Raw genomic sequence first — 25156 nt, 5'->3', positions numbered from 1 at the left:
ATCATGCTACTTTTTTTTAGAATTAACCTGTTCACATTTGGAATATTCTAAACGGCTATTTGTTCGTTTTTTGGCATTCGTCAACTTTCCCTTTATGTTATCTTAATATCTTAACATGAAACTTAACAGATACCTATCTAGCCAGTTGTTCTTTGGTTTATTGTTGTTACATTAATGTATAATGTTTGTACTTGGTCTCAAATAAGATGAATTCCCCCACCCAAATGTGACTTGTACTTCAGTGCGACTTTTTTTTTTTATCCCTTAATTGAAGATTTTCTGACTTGTGCGAGTTATAGTCTTAAAAATACGGCACGCACAATTGTGTCTTTCTATCTTCCTCACCATCTACTGGGTAGCCATCATCTATCCACTTGATCAAATCATGTATCTGTTCGTCCATGCTATTGCAATGACTTAAGTATCTCTCCCTTCTGCAGGCATACAAGGCAGCACTGGAGAGCCTGGGCCACAGTGAGTATGCGCTAAAGGCTGGCTTCCATTTCAGCCCCAAGTGCGTGGAGGCAGCCTTGCAGGGCTGCTGCAGCGAGGCTGAAGCACAGCAGGCTGGTCGAATGCAGACCACCTCCCAGCCTATCCAACGCGAGTTGCCTACAATTCCCGTGCAGATTGGCACACATTTTCTTAAGGGTGTGTCTTTCAACGAGTCTGCAGCGGAGAACCTCAAATTGAAAATGGTACAGCTGCTTTCATACTGTCATTTGAAATGTTGTCTCGTAGATGTAACTAAATACATGTGGCTACCTCTCAGCAAACTATGCTGCAGCTCATTAAGGAGGCACTGGGCCAAAATGGGGTGACCCCCAGGGATGACTCCCCTGTCACCGAAGTGCTCAACCAAGTGTGTCCATCCAGTTGGAGGGGAGCCTGCAAGACTGCTGTTCAGCTCTTATTTGCCCAGGCTGGTCTGGTGAGTACAGTGGTCCTCCACTTTATCATTGTTTATCATTGGTTCTGATGCCGAATAAGTGGACTCGAGTCTGTTCCAGCCAACTTTGGGGCGAAAGATGAGATTATAGTGACCGTTTAACCCTGCAGCAGATCAAATTTATTTTTAATCATAGGCCATTTCAGAACTGAGGATATCTTATGTCCAACCCTTCAAAATTTAATTAATCCACGTTCAAAATACTAAAACATAATTTCTGGATATTTCGACTTGTTCTGAGGCAAATTTAAAAATTGAGAGAAAATGCTTGATTATATTTGTTTTAATTACCAAATTTATCTGGAGTACCCCGTAAAATGCTATGTTTGCTTGTCACAACCCCATGACCAAATTGAATCTCAAATAAAATCATTAAAATCAAATTTAAATTTATTTTTTGGGGGTATTTCTGTCTCTTGTAAATGTGGTAACATTTGTTTTTTCCAATAAACATTTCTAAATTTTACATCCGTGAGTTGAGCAAATATTTTTTCATATTTTTTATAAAATAGTTTGCCTTGATTTGATGTCTCCCTCTACCTCATGCAACCATGTTATGCATGACCAGACAATTATTAGTATTTAAGGCTGCAACAACTAATCAAATAAAATCGATGAATACCGTAATTTCCCGAATATAAGGCGCACCCGTGTATAATGCGCACCCCAAATTTACTTGTAAAATCTAGGGAAAATTATTGTACCCGTTTATAACGCGCACCCTAATTTTAGAAGAAAACAGAGCTTGTGTACAGATACAGAGATGTCATTTTACTGACTGGTGAAACACAGCACAAGCATAGCACATTGGTAGTTCAAAACATTACCGTAAACTGACAATATTTACGGTAATAATATGATTTGACAACTTCTCCAACTTACCAGAATCTAGGAGAAAACAAAACAGATGTGACTTTTCTTTTAAAGGCTGCTGTATAACTTGCTCGTTTCCTCATGATGAATAAATGTTTCTTCCATGGATTGATACGGTAAAATGAAAGTGAGAACGTAAGTCGGAAATCCGTGAGAGCTCATAGCTGTCAACTCGACAGTAACAAAAGGAACTATTGTTATTTGGGTTTGAGTTTCCCGAGGGACCGATATAGTTGACGGACATAGGAAGTGTGTGTCCTTACATTTGTTATGGTCCGAATTGCGGAGCTACAATAAACGTCGACTCAAATGAGTTTAAGAAACTAAATTCTGTGCTTTATGAAGAGTGAAAAAAGCAGAATTTAACACAGACGAAATCATTCGGCCGATTAGAGTGAAGTATTACCGAAACAAAACGGTGACGTCACGTACCGTAATGGTCGGCAACGGGTCGCCGCATACGTTTCTTCAACACAACGTGGCCGTGTCAATGAAAAAAAATCGGTTTATATATATATGTAATACATATATATTTCTGTCTCCATCCATGTACCCGTTTATAATGCGCACCATGAGTTTACAAGTTGATTTTGGGGGGGAAAAGTGCGCGTTATATTCGGGAAATTACGGTAAATTAGGTGCCAACGAATTTGATTTTTTTCCCTGCTGCTATGAGCAGTCCCGTTTGTGTCTTTGTTTGTGTGTAACGTGAGGCTGCGCACACGCACCAGTGATTAGAGCAAGAGAGAGTTCACTGCTAGTCTGCTACACTCTTTTTGGGTTGCTGAATCAATAACTTTACGACGTGTCGATAGTTAGATTGTCTTTTGTGGTGTTAGATCCAGTGTGTTTCCGTCAGAGGTGAGTAAATGAAGCCAATTGTACCGTTTGTATTCTTGGTTGATGAGACTGTACTACTTAGCATGGAGCGCTAAGCTAGTTAGCGATTATGCTAATCAGTGTCTTAAGTGTCCGTTTGTATTGTGTTTTTGAAAGGCATATTACCGGTTGAGTTGTTGTTTGATAGTAAAGTTGTCTCATTTCTTTTTATCAAGAAACCACACATAAATCCTTTCATATAACAGCTTAGAGCAGTGGGCTTCAAACTATTCCACATAAGTCTGCAGTGGGTGCAGGATTTCACTCCAACAAAACAAGACCACACCTTTTCACCAATCTGGTGTTTTATAAGTGTAATCAGTTGATTGCAGTCAGGTGCTGCTTGTTTTAGTACAAACCACATTGGTTAAAAGGTCTGTGCTTGATCGGTATGAACAAAAACCAAGACCCACAGCAGCCCTCGAGGACCGGTTTGGAGACCCCTGCCTGAGACTCTCCTTTCAACACAAGCTTCCATTCAAACTGTAATTTGTCGTACAAGCGAGAGTGCGCTTTGAAATTGGATTTGGATTGTATTCATGAACTGTTTGATAAAGAGAACTGGTTTATTACAATCTGCCTCCTCCTTATTTAACTTTGTTGTTCAGTTTTTTCTATAAAGAAAATAAATGAGTCATTGACACAATTTATATCAGCGCTTTGCCCACAAGATAAAAAATGTCAATCGGCAGCACTGTTTTTTTATTTGTATGAACAGGACTTTTGTCTATTTGTGTACTGAGAAAATCTTTTTATGTTTTATACTCAGAACGTTGATTAAAAACTTTAACAAGTTTTATGTACATAAAACAGTACAGTTGTAAAATACAGTAATTCAGGAAACTAATAAAATATTTTTGAAGGAAATAGTCATCCATTTTGTCTTCATTAAATTATACAGATACTTGGAAAAAAGGGACATTCATCCGATTAATCATTTAATTAATCGACTGATTAATCGATTATAAAAATAATCGTTAGTTGCAGCCCTATTAGTATTATTTTTTTTCTGAGAAAAAGCTAACATTTGTACGGATATGAAACTGTTACTGTGATTATGCTATATTGTTAATATCAAATCATGTAATAAAAGTAACCTTATCAAGCATTGGTAGTGTACTACTTATAATTGGTGAATATTTATCAGAAAACCATAAAAGTAAAGGCTTATTTTTCAATAATTTTGATGCTGAAATGTCCTCCCATTCGGGAATGACCTATTGCAAACATGGAAATTTAAGGTTTTTTTTCCCCTCTTGAATTGTGTGTGTTGGAGGCACCCAAGCGCTGTAAACCAACACCGGAAGGACAGAAAAGGGGATGAGAAATATTCCCTCCTACATCTGGATAAAGGATGGGCTTACTTCGGAGGGCCCCTCCAGCAACAACCCCCCTTTCCCAGAGAGGGTGTAATCTTTACAGAGTAACACTGGCGTGTTTACGCTTATGCAGTGTTTATTTCCTCTGTGTGGTCTGCAATGCCAGCTCGTTGTAAAACAATCTCACTGACTGATGGGCACTTCTCTTTTTATCAACACACAAACCATAATGAACCGACATGCGCTACCCGCTGTCAGAGGGCAAATCTTACTAAAAAACATTTGCGTTGAGTTGTAACGTACTCAGTCCCCTTTTCTCATGTTATGTTCCCCCCCACACATACACACACACCTACACAATAGAGTGACTTCCTGCAGTGCAGGAAAAAGACACATCCCATGTCCCCTCCCTTTTGTTCCAGCTGTGCGGTTGTCGAGGAGTCGAGGCCTTTCAAAGAACTTGTTTGTTGACACGGTGCGCCTAAAAGGGCACCCATCACAGAAACTACCTCCCACTCGCCTCTTTCTTGGTGGGGATATTAGCAGCAGTATGAGTAGTTTCAGATTTGGATGACATTTTACATACCATCCTTTATATTTTAAATATTCCACATGCAACACATCCAAACATGCTATTTCTAAGTAAATTGACTTGTCTTCAGACCGAATCTAAGAAAATAAGAGGAAAAAATACTTACCGTATTTTTCGGACTATAAATTGCAGTTTTCTTCATAGTTTGGCTGGGGGTGCGACTTATACTCAGGAGCGACTTACGTGTGAAATTATTAATTATCATTTCACATGTTATTTTGGTGTTTTGGAGTGACACTGATGGTTTGGTAAACTTGTTAACATGTTCTTTATGCTATAGTTATCTGATTAACTCTTAATAGCTATGGCCACTTCGCATTCTGCCTTTGGCAATGTGTGTTCAATTGCATTATTGACTTTTTTATATTGAAATGCATGCTTTTAGTTTGTGCCGCTTCCACGCCCACGTGGGGGTGCACTCGCACATGTTTACGTGAAGAAGAGCGCTCACATGCCAGAAAAAGACTTGAGAGCTACGCAGCGTCTGCGCGAGTGGGCAAGAAAGAGCGAGAGAAACACGGCTGCAAACCTACGTTCATTATTTATGCTTGTAAAATATCTCTACAGAGGCAACGCCTGTGTGTATCATCTCTTCTGTTGTTGAATGTTTTCCACCTGCGATCGGACACTTGCAGCCAGTTGTGTGGATGTTTAAACAATGTGCTAATGCTAGCGAACGCATGCTAACCGTTTGTGTCATTGCTGTAATAGCACCTAATTATCATTTATTTACATTGATGCGAACCTGTTTGGTATCGAGGACGAAATTGATTCAGCAAATTGTACGGATGTTGAACATCGTCATTTGGGAGTTTAGCTCGCTGTATAGCCAGGACTGAGCCGTAGCGTCCTGGTGAGGACAGTATATTCGCCTTTCGTTGTTCATTCACTGTACACTTATTCAGCATTTTGTTCTCTATTGTATTTTTATATTAAATTGCCTTTCAAGATGACATATCTGTTCTATGTGTTGGATTTTATTAAGTAAATTTCCCCCCAAAATGCGACTTATACTCCGGTGCGACTTGTAGTCCGAAAAATATGGTATATAAGTAAAAAAAAAAAAAAGTGTTGTAATTGTGGGAATGTTTGTTTTAATGAACACTATTTCAGATTTTATTATTAGTGGAACATGTGTCCCACCACATCCATGCAACCCTGTTACAATAACCTTTTTTGCAGGGTAGGAGAAGAAAGTGGTGCATCACATGATATGACATAATGTAACAGTTGTCCAAATGAATGGGTTGCCCAAATTTGTCCTTTCATTTTTTTTAATGAAATGGTTAACCTTGATTGATCGTCTCTATCACTTGCAATAGTTTTTTTATTTACATAATCAGATGGTCAGATCAGGTTTATACACTTGTACACTACTCCTGAGAAAGAGATAACAGTAGTTTGGATTTGTATGTCAAATATTGTAAATACAACTGCAACAAATGTGTAGTGCTCGTTACTTTTTTCATTTTTTTTTTAAATAGTACAGATTTGTTTAACTGGTATATACATGTTAGTAATGATTGGTAAACTGAGCTAAGCAAGCCTTTCATATTTGTTTTTACCTATAATTGACAAACATGGAACAGAAAATCAGAAAGGTGAGGGTTACTTTTCAAGAATTTAGAAGACAAAATGTCCTCCAAAGTGGGAATGACCTAACTTGCATGTTAGATTGATTGTTCTATAGATCCACTACGAATATACTGCAAACATCAGTCTGAGAAAGATCATGGGAGCAAACTGGACGATGGCTCTTCTTGTCACACTCGCAAAAACATTGTTTCACGTCAAAAAGGCTTTTATTGCTGTTCTTTGCGATTTTAATAAGGAGATTAAGTGTCTTTCCAACAAAACTTCAGTATTTGAACTATCTACAAGAACCTCTTTGCACTCCGACATTGTGTAGTTGCTTCCTGGTCAAATGTGCAGCTCTTGCCTTTTTCTCCTTACTGGATCGATCAGATAACTGGGGAAGTTGTTTGACAGTTGTGGTTTGCAAGATGGTACTGCATGACTCCAGAAGTACCGTCTTGCTTGCAAGGCTAGGAATGACCCATATTAACAGCAATATGGGGTTGTGTTTTTTCACAGGTTGTGGTGGACACCGCTCAGATCGAGAACAAGGAGTCATATGCGCCTCACATCACCCTCGAAGGGTCCAGACTGGTGGTCCAGGTTCCTTCCACGTGGTAAGGCCATACCACTCCGTGTAAATGCTTGACGTACTGTATGTGTGCTGTGAACTGTCCACCAAGAAAGGCGGATGTGACATTCAGAGACACATATTTACTTTTGATTTATAGAGAGCACAATTTGAGCTCGTGGGAGTGGTGTGTTTGGTTTCCAGGCCTGGGCAGCTGTGATGATTAGAGCTAGCAAACACACACAAAACCAGTCTGGGGCTCCTAAGCAGTAGCTTTGCAGCTCATTCCATCTTCATTTTGAATTTACCTTTTTATTCAGTGCCTCAGGTAGCCTGCACTGCCTAGCTGGATTTTCAGTTTTGTGATATAGCTTCAGGCTGTTTTGTGTTGGAGTATCACTAAACGTCAACTGTGCGTTTATATAAAAAGACACTGACCACATGTGGAGTTGAACATGCAACAGATACAAAATCTCATTGTGTGGTGAAGCCCTTAAAACCTGTTGCAGCTGAAAGGGTAACATTAACTTGAGGAATGTTTGTTTGTGTTTTGTGCTATGCAGGTGTCTGAAGGAGGACCCAGCCACCATGTCCTTGCTTCAGCGTAGCCTTGACCCGGAAAAGACGCTCGGCCTTGTGGATGTGCTCTACACAGCAGTGTTTGACATAAATAGATGGAAAGAGAGGAAGTGAGACATATTCTCAGATAAAATAAGGCTAAAGCTTTTACAAGGATAAACAATCCTCAGAAAATCATTCTTATAGTCAACCCTCTCCAACCGGGTTTTGAATCTGCATTGTCACTCGCAGTTGAGGGTCCTCACTACTGTGCAAACAACTCTGTCTAGTTTCAACTCAATTCACGCTGTTGTAAGTTCTCAGGGAGTTAGGCTTTCCTAACCTTCTACATGCACAGCACTTTCTCCTACCGGTCTTAGTAGCTCGGTACTCAGCACGCTTGACTGCCAAGATGACTGTGTGGGTTCAAATCAGTTTTTTCAGTGTACGTACATCATGGATATTGACCAATAGTGGGTGTGTCCATTTGACTATTTCATTCTCTCCTGTCCAAAGAGAGCAATCCTTGCCGACGATCCAGATTCAACTGCAGCGGGAGAGCCCGGACTTTGCCGGCCATGCTGATTTGACACCTGGCACCAGCTCAAAGGCCAGCAGCGGTCTTCCTAAAACCATCTCCAAGCTGACTTCCAAGTTCACCAGGAAGGTGTCGTCTAGCTCTAACAGCGGCGGAAGCTACTCCATCCCTAGCACACCGTCCCGTAGCATGCCATCGGGTGGCGGCACTGACGACAAAGCCAAGAATTTGGGCCACAGTGAGAGTCGTCTACACAGCCTGCTACAGATGGGCGCCCTGTCTGCAGGCCCCGATGCGGGCGCTCACAACCTGCTGGCTAATGGTTTGGCGTGTGACGAGCAGGGCATGAACCTCCCGACTGACCAGGAGATGCAGGACGTCATCGACTTTCTTTCAGGGTTCAACATGGGCAAATCCCAGCAGGCCTCCCCACTCGTCAAGAGGAGGAACTCTGTGGCGTCAGCCAACCCCGCCGAGCTCAAACCCCCTGCCGGGCCTGCTCCGACGTCCCCGGTTATATCTCACGGCGCCCAGCCTCCAACACCCCCGTCCCAACAGCAACAACAACCGCCCACACCTCGCCAGCCTTCCCCCCAAGCACTGCAGTATTACCAGCACCTCCTGCAGCCCATCAGCCAACAACAACCACAACAACCGCAATTGCCACCACAACTCCCTACCCTGCAGCAGAGGGCGGCCAGCAAGTGGCCCGGCTCGTCTGGCCAGCAACCTCCGCCCGGAGGGTTGTCACCCCTGGGTCCCATCGGCCAGTGGGGCGGCTCCCCAGGGCTGCCAGACTTAAGCTCGGACTTGTACAGCCTGGGTCTGGTGAGCACATACATGGACAGCGTCATGTCTGAGGTGCTGGGCCAGAAGCCCCAGGGGCCCCGCAACAACACCTGGCCCAACAGGGATCAGAGTGACGGAGTCTTCGGGGCCTTGGGAGACACGCTGCCTTTTGACCCCGCAGGTAAAATATTGAAGGACTCGTTGTGGCTTTTAGTGAGGAACATCTAAATTAAGCTTAAATATATTTTACAACGTTTACAAAACAATCCAGCACTACTACTGCTGAGTTGTAACGTGGTAAGCGGCTAACCGCTAGCACGCTAACACAAACAAAACGATTAAATTAACTCTCCAATTCCCTCTTTTAAACAACTCGGTAACACTTTACAATAAGGGTCCCTTAATTAACATTAGTTAATGCATTTTTAGACAATAACTCATGTTTAAGTAACACGACAATTCATTTAATCCCTTAGCTAACATTTATTAATATATTAATTAACATGAGTTAATGCATTAGTTAATGCATTTTAAGACAATAACTAATGTTTAAGTAACATTACAATGTTTAATATAATTGCTTAGCTAACATTTATTAATATATTAATAGCATGAGTTAATGCATTAGTTAATGCATTACCAGACATTAACTAATAGTTTGATTTTAAAAAAAAAAAAAAAAAAAAAAAAGGCCTATATAGGGTTAGGGTTTGTTAACTTAAGCATTTATAATTTCTTAGTTAAGGGACACATGTGCTACACTTTAAAATAAGGGTCCAAAAAACATTCAGCAATGGTTGATTAAGGTTAAGTAATACTTATGAGGTACGTTCACATGAAATAATACCTTACGTAAGGTTAGGTTATAATATATAATATATATAATACATAACATTAATTCACATATACATTAGTGCATTAATAAATTTTTATTAATGTATACTAGTACTAGCAAGTGATTGTTATTTTAAAATAAGAATAATACATTACTTAACATTAATTCACATATACATTAGTGCATTAATAAATAGTTATTAATGTATACTAGTACTAGTAAGTGATATTTTAAAATGAGAAACATTGCTCTGATTCCTTGGGTGCTGCTAACCTAACGTTAAGTAAGGTATTATTTCACGTGAACGTACCTCATAAGTATTACTTAACCTTAATTAACCATGACTGAATGTTTTTTGACCCTTATTGTAAAGTGTAGCACATGTGCCCCTTAACTAAGAAATTATAAATGCCAAGTTAACAAAACCTAACCCTAACCCTATATAGGTCTATACATTTTTTTTTAAATTTACCAAACAATTAGTTACTGTCTGCTTATGCATTAACTAATGCATCAACTCATGTTAATTAATATATGAATAAATGTTAGATAAGCAATTATATTAATTATTGTAATGTTACTTAAACATTAGTTATTGTCTAAAAATGCATTAACTAATGTTAATTAAGGGACCCTTATTGTAAAGTGTTACCAACAACTCTTTGAGAATGAAAAATGAGTTCACAGCATATAAGACGTTAAGGTAAAATAGTGTGTTAAACCCTGCCTACCTGTAGCGGCTTTCAATGCAGCGAGGTCTCGCAGACATACTGGAGTGTGTTGCATTCAGGTGCATCCCCAAAAGTCAGAGTGTACTGCTACTCTGGGTAATTCTGTGCAAAATTTCCAGATTTTAGAGAAAGTTCCCAACTTGCTATCTTAGATGTGCTTCATATATTATTTTTATATTTTGATGATATTTTAACTAGGGCTGGGCGATATTAAGATTTAATTTTTGGGGCGTCGATCTCAATGATGAGCTGTGACATTTAATCGATCAAATATGTAACGGCTCATCTATTCCATATATGGAGTACATGCAAAAAGACTAGCAGATTGCTTACACTACATCAAAGAGTCAATGTTGATGGTTTTCAAGCAGTTTATTTCAATCCAGTTAAGCTCAACTGTAAAACTAACCACAAGTAAAGAAAATAAAACACTCTTCATTCAAATACATAAAACGCTTTTCGAAAGCCTGTTAGCTACCATGCTGACGAAAATTAGCATTGACTCGAGTAATTAAAACTCTCAAAGTGACGGACAAAACAGACTTTGGAATATTCATAGACAATAAATACGATAAATACGCAAAATTGTAATATGCTTCTACAATCTTCAGCTCACGTATTATGTACTAGTGTTTGCTTCTGCGAAGCCACACTGCCATCCAGTGGCCAAGGTGCACACATAATCAGGGTAGTTATTCACATGATGCAGATTTTCTTTAAAATGTCTTATATTATTCTATTATTTTTTTAACCCAGCATCAGAAAGTCAGTCCTCGCATTCTCGTTTTGACAGTGGGCTCTGACCCAGAATTTGCGCGTTACGTGGCCGGCGTGAGCCAGGCCATGCAGCAGAAGCGCCAGGTGCAACACCCACGCCGCCCCAGCAACCCTCGTAGCAACTGGCCCATGCCTGATGAACAGCACCGGACGTGGATGCACCCAGAGTTCTACAGCGAGGGGTATGTGGCACCTCTTGCGGTTCTCCCACCTGTCTACCTCTTGGTTTCAGCACAGCCAGTTTTAATGTTTTATTGTTGTACTGTTTGTATTCATAGTGAGGCGGTCAGTACCAGCTGGTCGGCCAATCAGGGAGACTCCGCCAGCTCTAGCGATGAGACCTCCTCTGCTAATGGAGACAGCCTCTTCTCCATGTTCTCTGGACCCGATCTGGTGGCGGCCGTCAAGCAAAGAAGGTAGGTTCTGCTTTTGTGACTGAACCAAGAAACGACTTCGTTTTGTAGACCATCTAACCTAGCTTGTAAAAACACTGGTGGGAAAATTGTGGCATTTGGGCCACATTTTGCCCACTCTGTTCAAAAATATGGCCCATCGAGCATTTACAATGTTTAGAATTCTGTCATATTAATTGCAGTAATTTGGTACTTTTCCTAAAATATGTCATTGAAATTACTGTGACACTGATACTTTTTTTTTTTGGCTCTTGATTCCAACAATTGGCTGTGTGGTATCGGAATCACTGTTTTGAAAAAATATATAATTTCTGTTTCCTTAAGTTTTAATACTAAATTACTGCATACTAAACTGTAAAGTAATTGTGATCATGGCTTGGTCAGACACTGCTAAACTCACAAGCCATTGACGGCACTAGACATCCAATCCATTAGAACTGTGATGGAGGCAGCGAACAAACGTTTGTTCATTTGCTGCCATCCCTCCCAGTTCAAACTGATTGAACATCTACTAGTGATAAACTGACTAATCAGCCCGTTATTTCTGAGTTACTTCCCCGATACCCATGACTTTTAATAACGTATTGATACTGATGCTTGTTTCGGTGCAACACTAGTTAAAGTGTATTAATTGATGAAATGTTTGGTTTATTGATTCATTTTAATCCTTCATTGCCAAATGTATCACATTTGATACTTAGAATTTCATGATTTTGAGACGAATTCAGAATTTTTTAATTTTTCTAAAACAAATTGATGGACGCAAGTCAACACATGTATCTGCAGGTTCCATGAGGGAAAAAACAAGATTTAGCTAGGGTTAGAGGCTAGAGCACTTATCACACACATTTTTTTTTTTTTTTTTTTAAACACAAATTGAAAATCCACTAAGACCTTATTTTTCAAATATTAGAATTCTCTGACATTTGCCTCATGTTGCAGGCCTTTAAGGGTTACGTCATCTTTTATGTGACTTTTGTTTAAAAATGTGTTAATTTCTCAATTAATTCATTTAACATTAAGAAACACAATGGTTCATTTTAAGTCAACTTTGTTGGTCCATTTGATAGTTTAATAGATGTTTGATACATAGTTATAATGTGTGGAGTTAATACAGAAAAGTGTGCGCAGGAAACACAGCTGTGGTGAGCCAGAAGCGTGCACTTTGCCCTCACCGGCTCTCCATCATGTGGCTGATGACAACCAGGTATATAAAACCCACAACCAAATTATATTTATTTTAGGACTTTTGGAACAAGTCCTGTATTTTTTTTTCATTCTTTGCGTGAGTAAAAACCTGACTATTTTATATGCGTCTTCTCAGGACAGCAAAACGAAAACATGGCCTCCCAAAGCGCCGTGGCAGCACTCGGCCCACGGCTGCGTGACAGATCCAACATCTTCCTTGTACCACCAGATAAACCTAGCGCCACCATCGTCGTCTCAGTGGAGCGACTCCATGCAGATGCTGCGCTCGCCAGTGTGGGCTGCCGCCAGCGGAGGGGGCGGGGATTGCTCCCCTTCGTCAGCCGCAGTTTCCTCACCGTTCCCTTTCAGTCAACAGCAACAGCTGAAAGGCATGAAGGCCTTCAAGTCGTTCCCCCTAAAACACGAGCACAGGTCCTCCTTCCTGCATCAATACTGAGCCTGCAACACAACACACTGGCTTGATCTTCACGATTTTTTTCACCCACATATTTCCCCAAGGACTACCAGGGCCACGCTGGCAGGAAAAATATATAGCAAGACCACCAGAAAGGCGAAAAAAAAGATTCAAATTCCAACTTTTAAGACAATTAAATCTATGAAAGTAAATCCGTGCCACTGGAATTTGAATTTGTAATGCATTTTTTCAGCATCAAAATCCAGAGTAATAAAAGCAAAATAGCCGCAAAAAATCAGTTGTTAAAATTCTGTTGCAAAAACATCACTGCCCAAAAATTTGAGCTGCAGCATCCAGGGAGAAGCAATCAATCCCAGTCTCATTTCCACACTCACAGCAATCACAAGATAAGAGTATTAGGGTCATAAAAAGAAAGAAAAAAAATATATGAGAATTAATTCGTAACATTACGATAGTAAAGTCTTACATTGGTTAATTTTGTATGAATGCCGTACGGCTAAGTTGAGCAAACTTAGCTGCTAAGTACTCTGAACACCTCCGTTCAAATGAACAAATAAGTTGGAAGTATCAGTTTAAATACTTATTGATTATAATTTGACGTAGATATGCCAAAAGATTAAGGATCTTATTTGTGAAGAATCCTACAGCCTCACAAGATGCTCTCAATACTGTTCATTTTATCAGAGGTGGCGAAGCACTATGTAAAGTACATGGTAACTAATTTAAATTAGCCTCACCGCATCCATACATACTACATATACTTAATATAACGACTTGAATCTCTTTATATTACAACTTTTTCCTCATAACATTATGTAACGTTACATGATATTATGACTTTATTTTCAGTCCTCCCTTCGGTTGTTAATCTGTTTCCTATGCTAAATTACTATATGGTCAATGTAAAACAGTTAACTTTTAAAGCAACTGCTTTGTCTATTACCGTCAAGGGAAGCCAGAATTAAACGAACGTTTGACTTTTGGTATATAACATTGTTTTCTTGGACCCGTTTTAATTAACGTGGCCCTGGTACTCCTACATACAATAATGAGCTGAAATAGTGAAGTTTACCCTCTTAGAAAATAGGTAGAGGTCTGAAATGTCAATCATAGATGCATTTCCACTCAGAGACATAATCTAAAAAAAACCAAAAAAAAACAAATCACACTGTATTTTTTTTAAAAATTATTTGTAATTGGGGTTCATAAGTATTTGCACCCCTGACAAATAATGACAAAAAGTTGTCAGTCTACCTTAAAAAAAGTCCTTTTCCCCATTGAGTAACCCACCACCAGTTTGAGCTCAATATTTTCACCAGTGCACCCCACTGTCAGTCATAATCCAACTGCTTCCATGGGAAAGACCAGAGAGCTTTTGAAGAAAAAAAAAAAAAAACGGGAAAAAATTTTTGCGCTCCACAAAGCTGGAAAAGGCTATGGGACAATTGGAAAGCAGCTTGGTTAGGATAAATCAACAGTTGTAGCAATTGTTAGAAAATGGACAAGGTTAAACATAACTGATAATCTACCTCAGACTGGGGCTCCATGTAAAATATTTCTAGTAGGGCATCACGAATTATGAGAAAAGTGAGGGCTCAGCCTGGAACTACACGACACGAGCTGGTCAATGTCCCGAAGAGAGCTGGATGCACAGTTTCAAAGGTTACTGTCAGTAAGACACCGTGATGAAATGGTTTAAAATCATGCATTCCGCAGAAGGTTCCCCTGTTGAAGCTCGTATATGTGAAGGCCAGTCTGAAGTTTGCCAGGGACCATCTGAATGATGCAGAGGGATCATGGGAGAAATTCATTTGGTCAGATGAGACCAAAGTAGAAGTTTTTGGTGCAAACTTGTACTCATTGTGTGTGGAGGAAAAAGAAGGTTGCGTACAATCCCAAGAACACCATCCCCGCTGTGAAATCTGGGGTTGGAAACCTCATGCTTTAGGGATGCTTTTTGGCAAAAGGGGACAGGACGACTATACTTTATAAAGCATTGGATGAATGGTGGAATTTATCCTCAGATTTTGAGCCACAACCTCCTTTTCTCAACCGGAGACCTGAAGAATAGTCGTGGCTGGATCTTCCAACATGACAATGATCCGAAGCACACAACGAAGCTGACCAAGGAGTGGCTGCGTAAAAAGCATTTCAAGGCTCTGGAGTGGCTTAGGAAGTCTCCAGACATTAATCCAATATTTTTTTTTTTCCGTGTTTCTCAACGACAGCCGCGAAACCTGACAGATCTAGAGAAGATGTGTGTGGAGGAATGGGCCAAAATCCCTGTTTCCATATGTGAAAACCTGGTGAAGAACTACAATAAGCATCCGACCTCTGTAATAGCAAACAAAGGCTAAATATTACTAAATAAAACAATACAAAGGCTAATTATGACTAAATATTAGGACAATTTTTCTCAGGGGTACAAATACTTATGAACCCCAGTAAATTAAAAAATTATTGAAAAATCATAGAATGTGAGTTGTGGATTTATTTTATGTCTCCATAAGTGGAAATGCATCTATGATTGAAATTTCCGAACTCTACCTATTTTCTAAGCGGGTGAACTCATTTTGCCATTTCCCCTCCTAACGACTTATTCCTACAAGTAAGCGGTCATTTCTCTTCCTTTGGGGCAAGAGCTGGGGACAGCTTAAAAGCAAACCTTGTGCGTAAAGTGAGCTGTAACTGCCAAATGTACAGCTGACGTGTACATGAAACGTTTCACTTTTTTCGTAACATTTTTAAAGAGGCTTTGAGCAGGCTCAGCACAGTTAACACGCAAATACACTTTTTTTTTTTTTTTTTTTTTTTTTAAAGATTTATTTTCCGTATATGAAATGTGCCATTTTGCCAGCCAAATTGGATACTGCGACTTTTTTCTTCTCATCAGTATTACTAATCCTACTTCATGGCTTGTTTCCACTTCCTGAATTACGTGAAAAGAAGCACACTAGTCGCCCATTTTACCAAATATGCTATTTTTAAGTTCTTATGGCAAAAGCCCCGAATGTTTTTTTTGTGATGTTTGCAGATGCCAATGTTGCCTGTATTTATGAAATGACACCAGAAGAAAACTAACACTTCAAAAATGTTTACAGTTTTGCTGTATATACATATAAATATATCTTTTTATAGTTAAAATGTGCTTTGCACAATCAAGATAGGTTTTGCTTTTTTCTTCCATTTCTAATGACAGACTTGTAACTGTTAGCTGACCCCTCACCCCTTCTTTCTCGTGTCATAAGTTTACTATTATGGCAGGAAGGGGAAAAACAAAATGGGTGACATAAGATGAGGTCAACTAAAGGGGACGCGGCTGCTTAGCTTACGTTGCTTCTTGTTCTTTTTAGCTGGCGACCACAAATCTTACCAGCAATGCAAAAATAAAAAAATTTTAAACTAGCAATGTGACTGGAAATGTTTATTTTTGTACTTAGAGAGGTAGCATTTCAACAAACATCACACATTTCAAAAAGTACAATTCTTAATAACTTATATTACTATTTTTCAGGCCACACCGATACGAAAAACAATCCTTTCTAGGGCAACTAACTCATTGATAGCGCTAGACGTCCAATCAGTTTTGATTGGGAGAAGCAGGCAGCGATCGAAATGAGTGGGACCTTTGAGGTTTTTCTCTAGCTCTCCCAGTCAAAATGGATAGGGCGTTCAATAGAAGGGAACACGTACTATCCCCCCCAAAAAAATCATGCAAGCCACAACCGGAGTATATTTGTTTTCATTTTGGTCATTTATAGTTTTATTCATTCATAAAAAATGATTAAAAATTTTTTTTGTAATGGCCTACACCACTGATGTACACCACGTATGTGGATGCTAGGTCTTTATAGGAATAATTACTATAATTTTCAAGTAACCCAAAATATTCACTTGCCCTATAAAAAGTTAACATTGCAAAAGTAGGTTTGTTGTCTTACAAAAACATGACTTCAATATAATAGCAGGAATGTTTTTTCCCCCCATATTTGTTTAATTTGCACATTTCAATTTCGGAAGAAACATTTTTAAATTTGGAAAATTTTAATTGTAAACCTAATCTTTTTCTTCTTTAATGTAGATATCTAAGAGAATGTCCACATTTACAAATATTTCCAATATTGATTTTTTATTATTATTTGTAAAACCAGAAGTTATTATGGTTTCATTTTTTTCCCACTATAAAAGACGGCATTTTGGGGCGAGTGGTTATATTTTTACTCTGTAATCATTTCAAATGTTGTTATATATATAGTGTTTTTTTTGTTTAAAACATTACAAATTCAACTTTGGGGAAAAAAAGAAGCGAATCAATTTCCTCTTGATTTTGCTAATACAATATTTTCCCTCACATTTTGACTATTTCCCCCCATGTTAACATTTGGTTGTAAAATTACAAAATTTCCAATTAAAGCTTGCAACTTCATGAAACTGGCAATAACTTCTATTTCTCGTAGTGCTAAATAGATTTTTCCCATTTTCAGTGTAACCGAAATGCTACAAGTATGCATAAATATGAGGCAGAACGGTGTTAAATACAATTGTTAATACTTCTACTACGACTGATGAGGCAGGGTGGTTGAAGCAGCTTCCGGATTTGTTGTTCCTGCTGGAACGCACGGAGCTTTATTCGCCCTGCAATGAGAAATGAGAGGAAACAAGCTCGAGAGCAACTTACGACTTCAAAGCATTGCTTTGATTTCATTCTCACACTGTCACAGATTGCCACGTCGTCGTCGAGGTCGAAGGCACGTCGTCGTCAGGGCTGGCGTCGGCCAGGGTTGCCAGGTAGACAATGTTACGGTGTAAGAATTGTTGATATCTGATGACGCAAACAAGCAAAGGTAGGATTTGTGCTTTAATTAAAAATAACTTTCTTCGAATCTTACATCGCCAATGATACCAAAAGTGTTTTTTTGTTTTAATTATTCATACAAGATTTTAGGGCTGCAGCTATCAAATATTTTAGTAGTCGAGTAATCGATGGACTAGTTAGTTCGAATAATCGAGTAATCGGATAAGGAACATGAAAAATGCAGGCATGAAAATGGGTCAGGGGTTAAAAAGGTGAGAAAGGTGTGGAGGAAATATGTTCCGGCGTTCTGCCAAAATGTCCGCTGTCGGCAAAACATCCTACATGTGGCGAATTTGACCATTTTAATTTTTCACATAAGGCTTAATATTCGAGTTAACGGGGGTTTAATTAGTTGAAGGAGTTGATTTCAACCACCATTGACTCGCGCTAGCTTAGCCACTCCGGAGCCCTGAAACTAACAAATAACTGTCAAACTGCACAGAATTTGTTCAAATAATTTCCAACGACTAATTAAACCCCGGCTAACTCAAAGATTAAGCCTAATGTAAAAAATTCTGAACTTCCCCTTTAAAATAAAGACCATTGAATATGGCCCTTAAAATGTTGTCTATAAAAGTTTTAGAGCAATAAAACAAACAACACAAATGAATAAAATGAACAGGAATCCTTCAAAGTATTTCATAATGGGTCCAAATTATTTTTCGAACAGATCATGTGACTATAGAACCTTAGAGACAGCCGTTTGCATTGCTTAGCCAAAACTACAGCTGAGGAGGCAAGATGGATATTTAGAATTTCTTTAAACCTAAGCTTTCAAAACCCTCAACAACAACTGAGCTTGAACCGAGGATTGAGCACGAGCAGTATCAAAAAGTCCTGGCTGTCGTGTTACCTGTTGTGCTGTAATTCCAAGTGGTGCTTGAATTGGATGCGGTGGACAGTCTTTTTGAGCCAGCGCAAAGTTTGCAGCGCACGGAGATATTTTTGTTATCTTTACTGGACAAAAATGTGAAGTAATGGCTGTGTTTCCAGTGTGCAAATGCAGCCGTTTGTAGTATATCTCCTGCCTATTTCATTGCATCCTGGCGAGGTAGCAAGGCTATGTTGTTTTGGCCGCAAACTCCCAGCGCTCACGCATCATGGTAATACACGTGACCCTTTTTGTTCCATCCCCGATTAAAAAATGTGACATGTGATGTCACTCCCATGACTACAGTATTCTTCATTCTACACACATTATGGGGCAATAACAAAATAGTAACGCACAGGCATCAAGGAAAGTATTTTTACTCAGATTACTGATTTAGAAAAATGAACACGTTAGATTGTTCTTTACTGAAAGAAAGTAATCAGATTAGTTACGCATTACGATACCGCGTTATTGACAACACTGCTTTTATATTACCGTTAAATACACAAGCTTGACGCTACCTTAACGGGAGCTATTTTTTCACCGGACGCTCCGGCAGTGTTCAACGCAAGCTGCAACGAACGGCAGTAACTTTGTCATACCACAAAATATGAAAACGAAAACCATTACTCACTAAATTCAATATGCTGGCAAATGCATTCATCTAAAAACAATTGGGAGTGATACTTTACCTCCTCCAGCGAATGTGAATTTGTGCTTAGTACAAGATCATCTGTCGCAATTAGCGATCTTTGACGCTCTTTTTTTTTTTTTTTTCCTCCCCGCATACAAACTTGTTTCTCTCTCAGCGGCTGTGATTAACCTCAATGAAGTTGCTGTCATAGCTAAGCCTTGCCTATCATTCGTCTTTGTAAGTTTTTAGTAACTTTGTGTATTGAATTTGAAAGGAAAATGTGTGTTTTGTTTTTGACGAACTTTTTCATGAAGCTAAACTGTTGAAGCTACTCACATGTGGAAAAATACGAGTGTACAACGTTTTAAATGTACTCATTTGGTATATTTCAGTTACCACGATTTGAGAGATCAATAAATTGAAGAATTTACGCCTTGCGATTGGAGTGCTTGTTTTTGGGTTTGCTGGAATAGCGTCACTGACACACGCAGCATCAAACAGGGGAAGGGGTAAGCGCTGCCGCGCCAAGCTAATTCTGGCTGCATTTTCGACACATGAAAAATAACGAATACGTACTACTGTATGACGGAAAATTTTAGTGGTTTTGTAACCGCAACGTTTTCATAGCATGGTAATCCGTGAAAGTAACTGGCACATGCCTACAAACGACCCCCCCCCCCCCCCTTAAAAAAATTTTCTCCTCGGATCTACACGATTCACGTAGGTCATCCTTTTTGACTTCAAAACGGCGAATTTCGCCGAAAGGTGAGAGATTTTCATGCCTGAAAATGAAAATACCTGAGCTGAGCCTCAAACGGTATATATATATATATATATATATATTTTTTTTTTTTTTTTTTTTTTTTTAAATGAGGATCTATGTACAACAAAAGAAAAATTGGCTAACTTACATAGAAAAAGTCTGCTATCTTAAATGCTATAAAATGCTAGGTTTTTTTTTTTTTTTTTACAATGCTGAACAAATGGTTCAGACACATATTCCCACAAAAATAATTATACTATACTAATTAATGAATGCATTAAAAAAACATTATCTCAAACAAAACTTAACTTACATTGGTCTTAACAGGGAGCAGTTGGATTCAGCCATGTGAAAAGAGGCAGACCAGAGGGCAGTGTATCCACCCTAATCAATAAAACTAAATGCAAACACTTTCAAAATGAACCATTACAACGCCAATTTAATTAAATTAATACTCGAAGCAACAAAATTTAATTTGAATATTTTTTTCTAATCGAACACTTGAGTTAATCGATTAATCGTTGCAGCACTAAGAATATTTTAACATCAGGGTATAGTCCAGTTTTTTGTAAGCCTGGCCGGCCGCCGGTAAGCCTCTCTACCAGCAGGATTTGTTTTCTGGGGGTAATCCTCATCAGTTTGAAGATTGACTCATGTTTAAAAATCATGAAAAATTAGTTTAATTTGCTAAAAAAAAAAAAAATTCATTTATAATATTGTCATTTATGGTAAATCACAAATTTCAGATCATATAAGAAATTTGCAATCTAATTAAGGTCTTGTAAAATATCTAAAATGACAAAATATTCCGAGATTGACTCATGTTTAAAAATCATGAAAAATTAGTTTAATTTGCTAAAAAAAAAAACTCATTTATAATATTGTCATTTATGGTAAATCACAAATTTCAGATCATATAAGAAATTTGCAATCTAATTAAGGTCTTGTAAAATATCTAAAATGACAAAATATTCCGTTAAAACCACAGTTAAGTTATAGAATGTCCACATTTTTGGTACATGTCGGGGACATTCTAATATCACGTCAAATATGCTCTCAATTTTAAGTATATTCTCCAAGCAGCATTTTTCGAACTTACTTGACACACTCCACGGCTCGTCCCTTTTGCATGTACTCGAAGATGCATCGTATTAACTGGTCGTTTTCGTCCAGCAGCTGAAAAAGGAATAAAATAAATAAACAAAGGTTGTCGAAAGTGCGTTGTCTAAAGCGTCACTAGCGTATTGTCATCAGCGAACGCTAGCTATGTGTGGCAAACATTAGCACGACGACTTCTGTACGTTACAAATAACAAACTGACATAATGAACAAATGGAATCTATTTTATTATTGTGACTTACCCTCTGAATTGTTTCCTGGTTGATTTTGGCATTGCCGCGAAGTTTTTGGGGCACAAAAACGATCGACATTTGACTGTATTGAGAGAGTGCCGCTCGCTCTTTCTCTTCTTCGTGACTTCGTACTCTTCTTCGATGATATTTTCTTCTTTGTGTTAATGGCGGTTTGCAAGCAACTATTAGGCGTATACCTCCACCTACTGTACAAGCCTTTGTAGCACCAATGCCATTTCAATTTAGTATCTCAAGAATTTAAAAAATACTGGTAGGCTATATATATTTATACCCCCCCATGAGTCATTACCTTACCGTGGTGGTGGTGGTGTGTGTGTGTGTGTGTGTGGGGGGGGGGTTGTGTGTCCCAATGATCCTAGGAGCTATTTTGTCTGGGCCTTTGTGCCCCTGGCAGGGTCACCCATGGCATACGGGTCCTAGGTGAGGGACCAGACAAAGAATGACTCAAAAGACCTTCTATGATGAGTACAAACATTGACTTACGATTTCCCTCGCCCGGACGCGGGTCACCGGGACACCTCTCTGGAGCCAGGCCTGGAGGTGGGGCACGATGGCAAGTGCCTGGTGGCCGGGCTCGCACCCATGGGGTCCGGCCGGGCACAGTCCAAAGAAGTAACGTGGGTTCTCCTTCCCATGGGCTCACCACTTGTGGGAGGGGCCAAGAAGGACGGGTGCGTAGAATGTTGGGTGGCAGCCAAAGGAGAGGTCCTTGGCGATCCGATCCCCGGATGCAGAAGCTGGCTTTTGGGACATGGAATGTCACCTCTCTAGTTGGGAAGGAGCCCGAGCTTGTGCTTGAGGTTGAGAAATTCCGACTCGATTTAGTCAGGCTCACCTCCCTTGCCTCACCTGCCTTGGGCTCTGGTACCAGTCCTTTTGAGGGGGGTTGGACACTATTCCACTCTGGAGTTGCCCATGGTGAGAGGCGATGAGCAGGTGTGGGCATACTTATTGCCCCCCAACTCGCCGCCTGTACATTGGGGTTCAACCCGGTGGACGAGAAGGTAGCCTAAAATCCTGCACTGCCAGACGTGTCCCCCTGCTGAAGAAAGTACAGGGCCAGGCCCGTCTACGGTTTGCTAGAGAGCATTTAGATGATCCAGAAGAGGACTGGGAGAATGTGTTATGGTCAGATGAAACAAAATAGAACTTTTTGGTAGAAACACGGGTTCTCGTGTTTGGAGGAGAAAGAATACTGAATTGCATCCGAAAAACACCATACCTACTGTGAAGCATGGGGGTGGAAACATCATGCTTTGGGGCTGTTTTCCTGCAAAGGGACCAGGACGACTAATCTGTGTAAAGGAAAGAATGAATGGGGCCATGTATTGAGAGATTTTGAGTGAAAATCTCCTTACATCAGCAAGGGCATTGAAGATGAGACGTTGCTGGGTCTTTCAGCATGACAATGATCCCAAACACACAGTCAGGGCAACAAAGGAGTGGCTTCATAAGAAGCATTTCAAGGTCCTTGAGTGGCCTAGCCAGTCTCCAGGTCTCAACCCCATAGAAAATCTGCGGAGGGAGTTAAAAGTCCGTGTTGCCCAACGACAGCCCCAAAACATCACTGCTCTATAGAAGATCTGCATGGAGGAATGGGCCAAAATACCAGCAACAGTGTGTGAAAAGCTTGTGAAGAGTTACAGAAAACGTTTGGCCTCCGTTATTGCCAACAAAGCGTACATAACAAAGTATTGAGATGAACTTTTGGTATTGACCAAATACTTATTTTCCACCATGATTTGCAAATAAATTCTTTAAAAATCAAACAATGTGATTTTCTGGGTTTTTTTCCACATTCTGTCTCTCATGGTTGAGGTTTACCCATGTTGACAATTACAGGCCTCTCTAATATTTTCAAGTGGGACAACTTGCACAATTGGTGGTTGACTAAAAAAGCGGCATGGAAAATGAATGAATGAATGAATGAATAAATACTTATTTGCCCCACTGTATATAATAATCATTGGAAATATTTAAATATTAGTAATTTTTGTATTAATATTATTCTTCTTTAATTAACAATATTTTTAATCATATAAATACGTTGATAAATTATTGTATCTAAAATGAATCAAAACAAATACACAGTGGTTACACCCCCAAATAACACTCAATTTTTTCCCCCCTTCATTATAGTATTTACATGTCATGCCATTTTTGGTGGCGATAGACGCCCAATTCATTTAAACTGGGAAAACTGGCTTCTTGCATTGACTTGTTCGTTTTTAAATTTTTTAAATTAAAATAATAAAGCTCCTGCTATTTGTTGAAAATGACGTAACTGAGGCCAGAGACACACTGATTTGACAATGGACAGACCGGTCATACAATGGAATACAGTGGTACCTCGACATACGGATGCATCGACAAACAATCTTTTCGGCGTCCAACGTAAAATTTAACTCGCCATTTGTTTGTACATCCGACGACATGTTCGGAATACGACAATTTATGACAGCGACGCAGTTTTTTGGTTTTGCCGGAAGACGGACGCACGGTGGTCTTTCTTGTGAGAGAAAACAACATGGGTTTCAAAAAGGTTAGTTCAGGTGGTGAAAAAAAAGGAAAAAGGTGACGCTTACCACTCAAACGAAGATGGAAATTATAGATACATATGAGTGTGCCGTGCGCGTCCGTCAACTGGCTCGACAATACAGCCATATAATGTCTACGATCTTGACGGTTCACCTCCGACCTTTGTTCGCCAGTCTTTATAAGTTAAGGTGAAAATTATTGTGGTAACATTGCCAAAGAAATTGCCAGCATCGTTAGATTTTCATTTATTTCAGGACTTGTGCAACATAACACGCCTACTGTCCGCAGCAGTTGATGCCAACAACAGCAGAATATTAAAAGAGAAAGTAAAATTTCTACCGCACTTCTACTCTGTCACTTCAGCCATGGGGTGTGTTCAAGTACAGTATGCAAAACATATCCGCCACATTAGAAATCGATTTGTTACTTTATTACAGGAATTATTATTAATATATTATTATTCTGATTTTTATTTATATATTTTTTTGCTATGTGTGATTGCCATTTGTAAAAGTACCAGCAGTATTTATTAAGGATTTAGTGTAGGTTTTCGGGCTGTGGAACCAATAAATGGAATTATAATGTATTGTTATAGGAAAATCCTGCTCGACATATGACCATTTCGACTTACAAACAAGGTTCTGGAATGAATTAACTTCTTATTTGGAGGTACCACTGTACTTGTATCTATGTTTGCAGGGAATGCTAGCTAACTGCAATGAGCTGCAGTTCGTTCTGGTCTCTAACTTTGTTTTGGTGACTTTAGTTGGCATGGCATGGGCATTTTTATCATCATCTTATTTTCTTACTTATTTTGTTGGGTTTGTGTCAAAAATATGGTCTGTCATCATTCGAATGAAAATTTTTATAGTATTATCACATCTTTAAGAGAAGTCGAGAAGCATCTAATATAATTAAATGCATGGTCACACTTTATTGGGGGGATGGGTATGTTGCAAACCACTCACTAATGCAAACCAGCTACCACAACTCTCAATATCATGGCATAATTATTTTTAATAATAATAAATGAAAAATGAATCATTTATTACAACGTGCAATAAATTATGGGCCGTCCCTCACCCCCTAGATTGGAATT

The 25156-nt window shown here is 39.2% G+C and overlaps 2 protein-coding genes across 3 annotated transcripts in view; one reads left to right on the top strand and one right to left on the bottom strand.

Annotated features, from left to right (window-relative positions):
* The window catches only part of LOC130912808 (granule associated Rac and RHOG effector protein 1-like), a 55280-nt gene extending 38008 nt beyond the window's left edge, over window positions 1-17272 (top strand). For both annotated transcript variants that reach the window (XM_057830869.1, XM_057830878.1), the window contains exons 5-13: window positions 441-698; window positions 773-931; window positions 6707-6804; window positions 7322-7447; window positions 7833-8824; window positions 11003-11168; window positions 11265-11402; window positions 12531-12606; window positions 12724-17272. In XM_057830869.1, the coding sequence (XP_057686852.1) occupies window positions 441-698; window positions 773-931; window positions 6707-6804; window positions 7322-7447; window positions 7833-8824; window positions 11003-11168; window positions 11265-11402; window positions 12531-12606; window positions 12724-13044 (2334 nt within the window). In that variant the 3' untranslated portion in view covers window positions 13045-17272. The remainder of the gene's footprint in view (window positions 1-440; window positions 699-772; window positions 932-6706; window positions 6805-7321; window positions 7448-7832; window positions 8825-11002; window positions 11169-11264; window positions 11403-12530; window positions 12607-12723) is intronic.
* On the bottom strand, window positions 10410-21655 carry ss18l2 (ss18, like 2). The gene is made up of 4 exons (XM_057830888.1): window positions 21508-21655; window positions 21246-21322; window positions 17735-17845; window positions 10410-17658 (listed from the first exon to the last, which is right to left on the bottom strand). The coding sequence occupies exons 1-4, from the start codon at window positions 21574-21576 to the stop codon at window positions 17580-17582; spliced, it is 336 nt and encodes a 111-aa protein (XP_057686871.1). The 5' UTR covers window positions 21577-21655; the 3' UTR covers window positions 10410-17579.
* Between the last annotated feature and the right edge of the window lie 3501 nt (window positions 21656-25156).

Source organism: Corythoichthys intestinalis, chromosome 1, assembly GCF_030265065.1.
Source record: "Corythoichthys intestinalis isolate RoL2023-P3 chromosome 1, ASM3026506v1, whole genome shotgun sequence".
In the NCBI taxonomy this organism is placed as follows: domain Eukaryota; kingdom Metazoa; phylum Chordata; class Actinopteri; order Syngnathiformes; family Syngnathidae; genus Corythoichthys; species Corythoichthys intestinalis.
This window is presented reverse-complemented; position numbering and strand designations above follow the sequence as displayed.

Bases quoted from the DNA above. Each gene is read 5' to 3' on its own strand.
- ss18l2 (XM_057830888.1), bottom strand. From the start codon at position 21,576: ATGTCGATCGTTTTTGTGCCCCAAAAACTTCGCGGCAATGCCAAAATC. The intron at 21,323-21,507 runs GTAAGTCACAAT...TTCCTTTTTCAG, and splicing joins ACCAGGAAACAATTCAGAGG to CTGCTGGACGAAAACGACCA. The intron at 17,659-17,734 runs GTGAGAATGAAA...TTCTCATTGCAG, and splicing joins ACGTGGCAATCTGTGACAGT to GGCGAATAAAGCTCCGTGCG.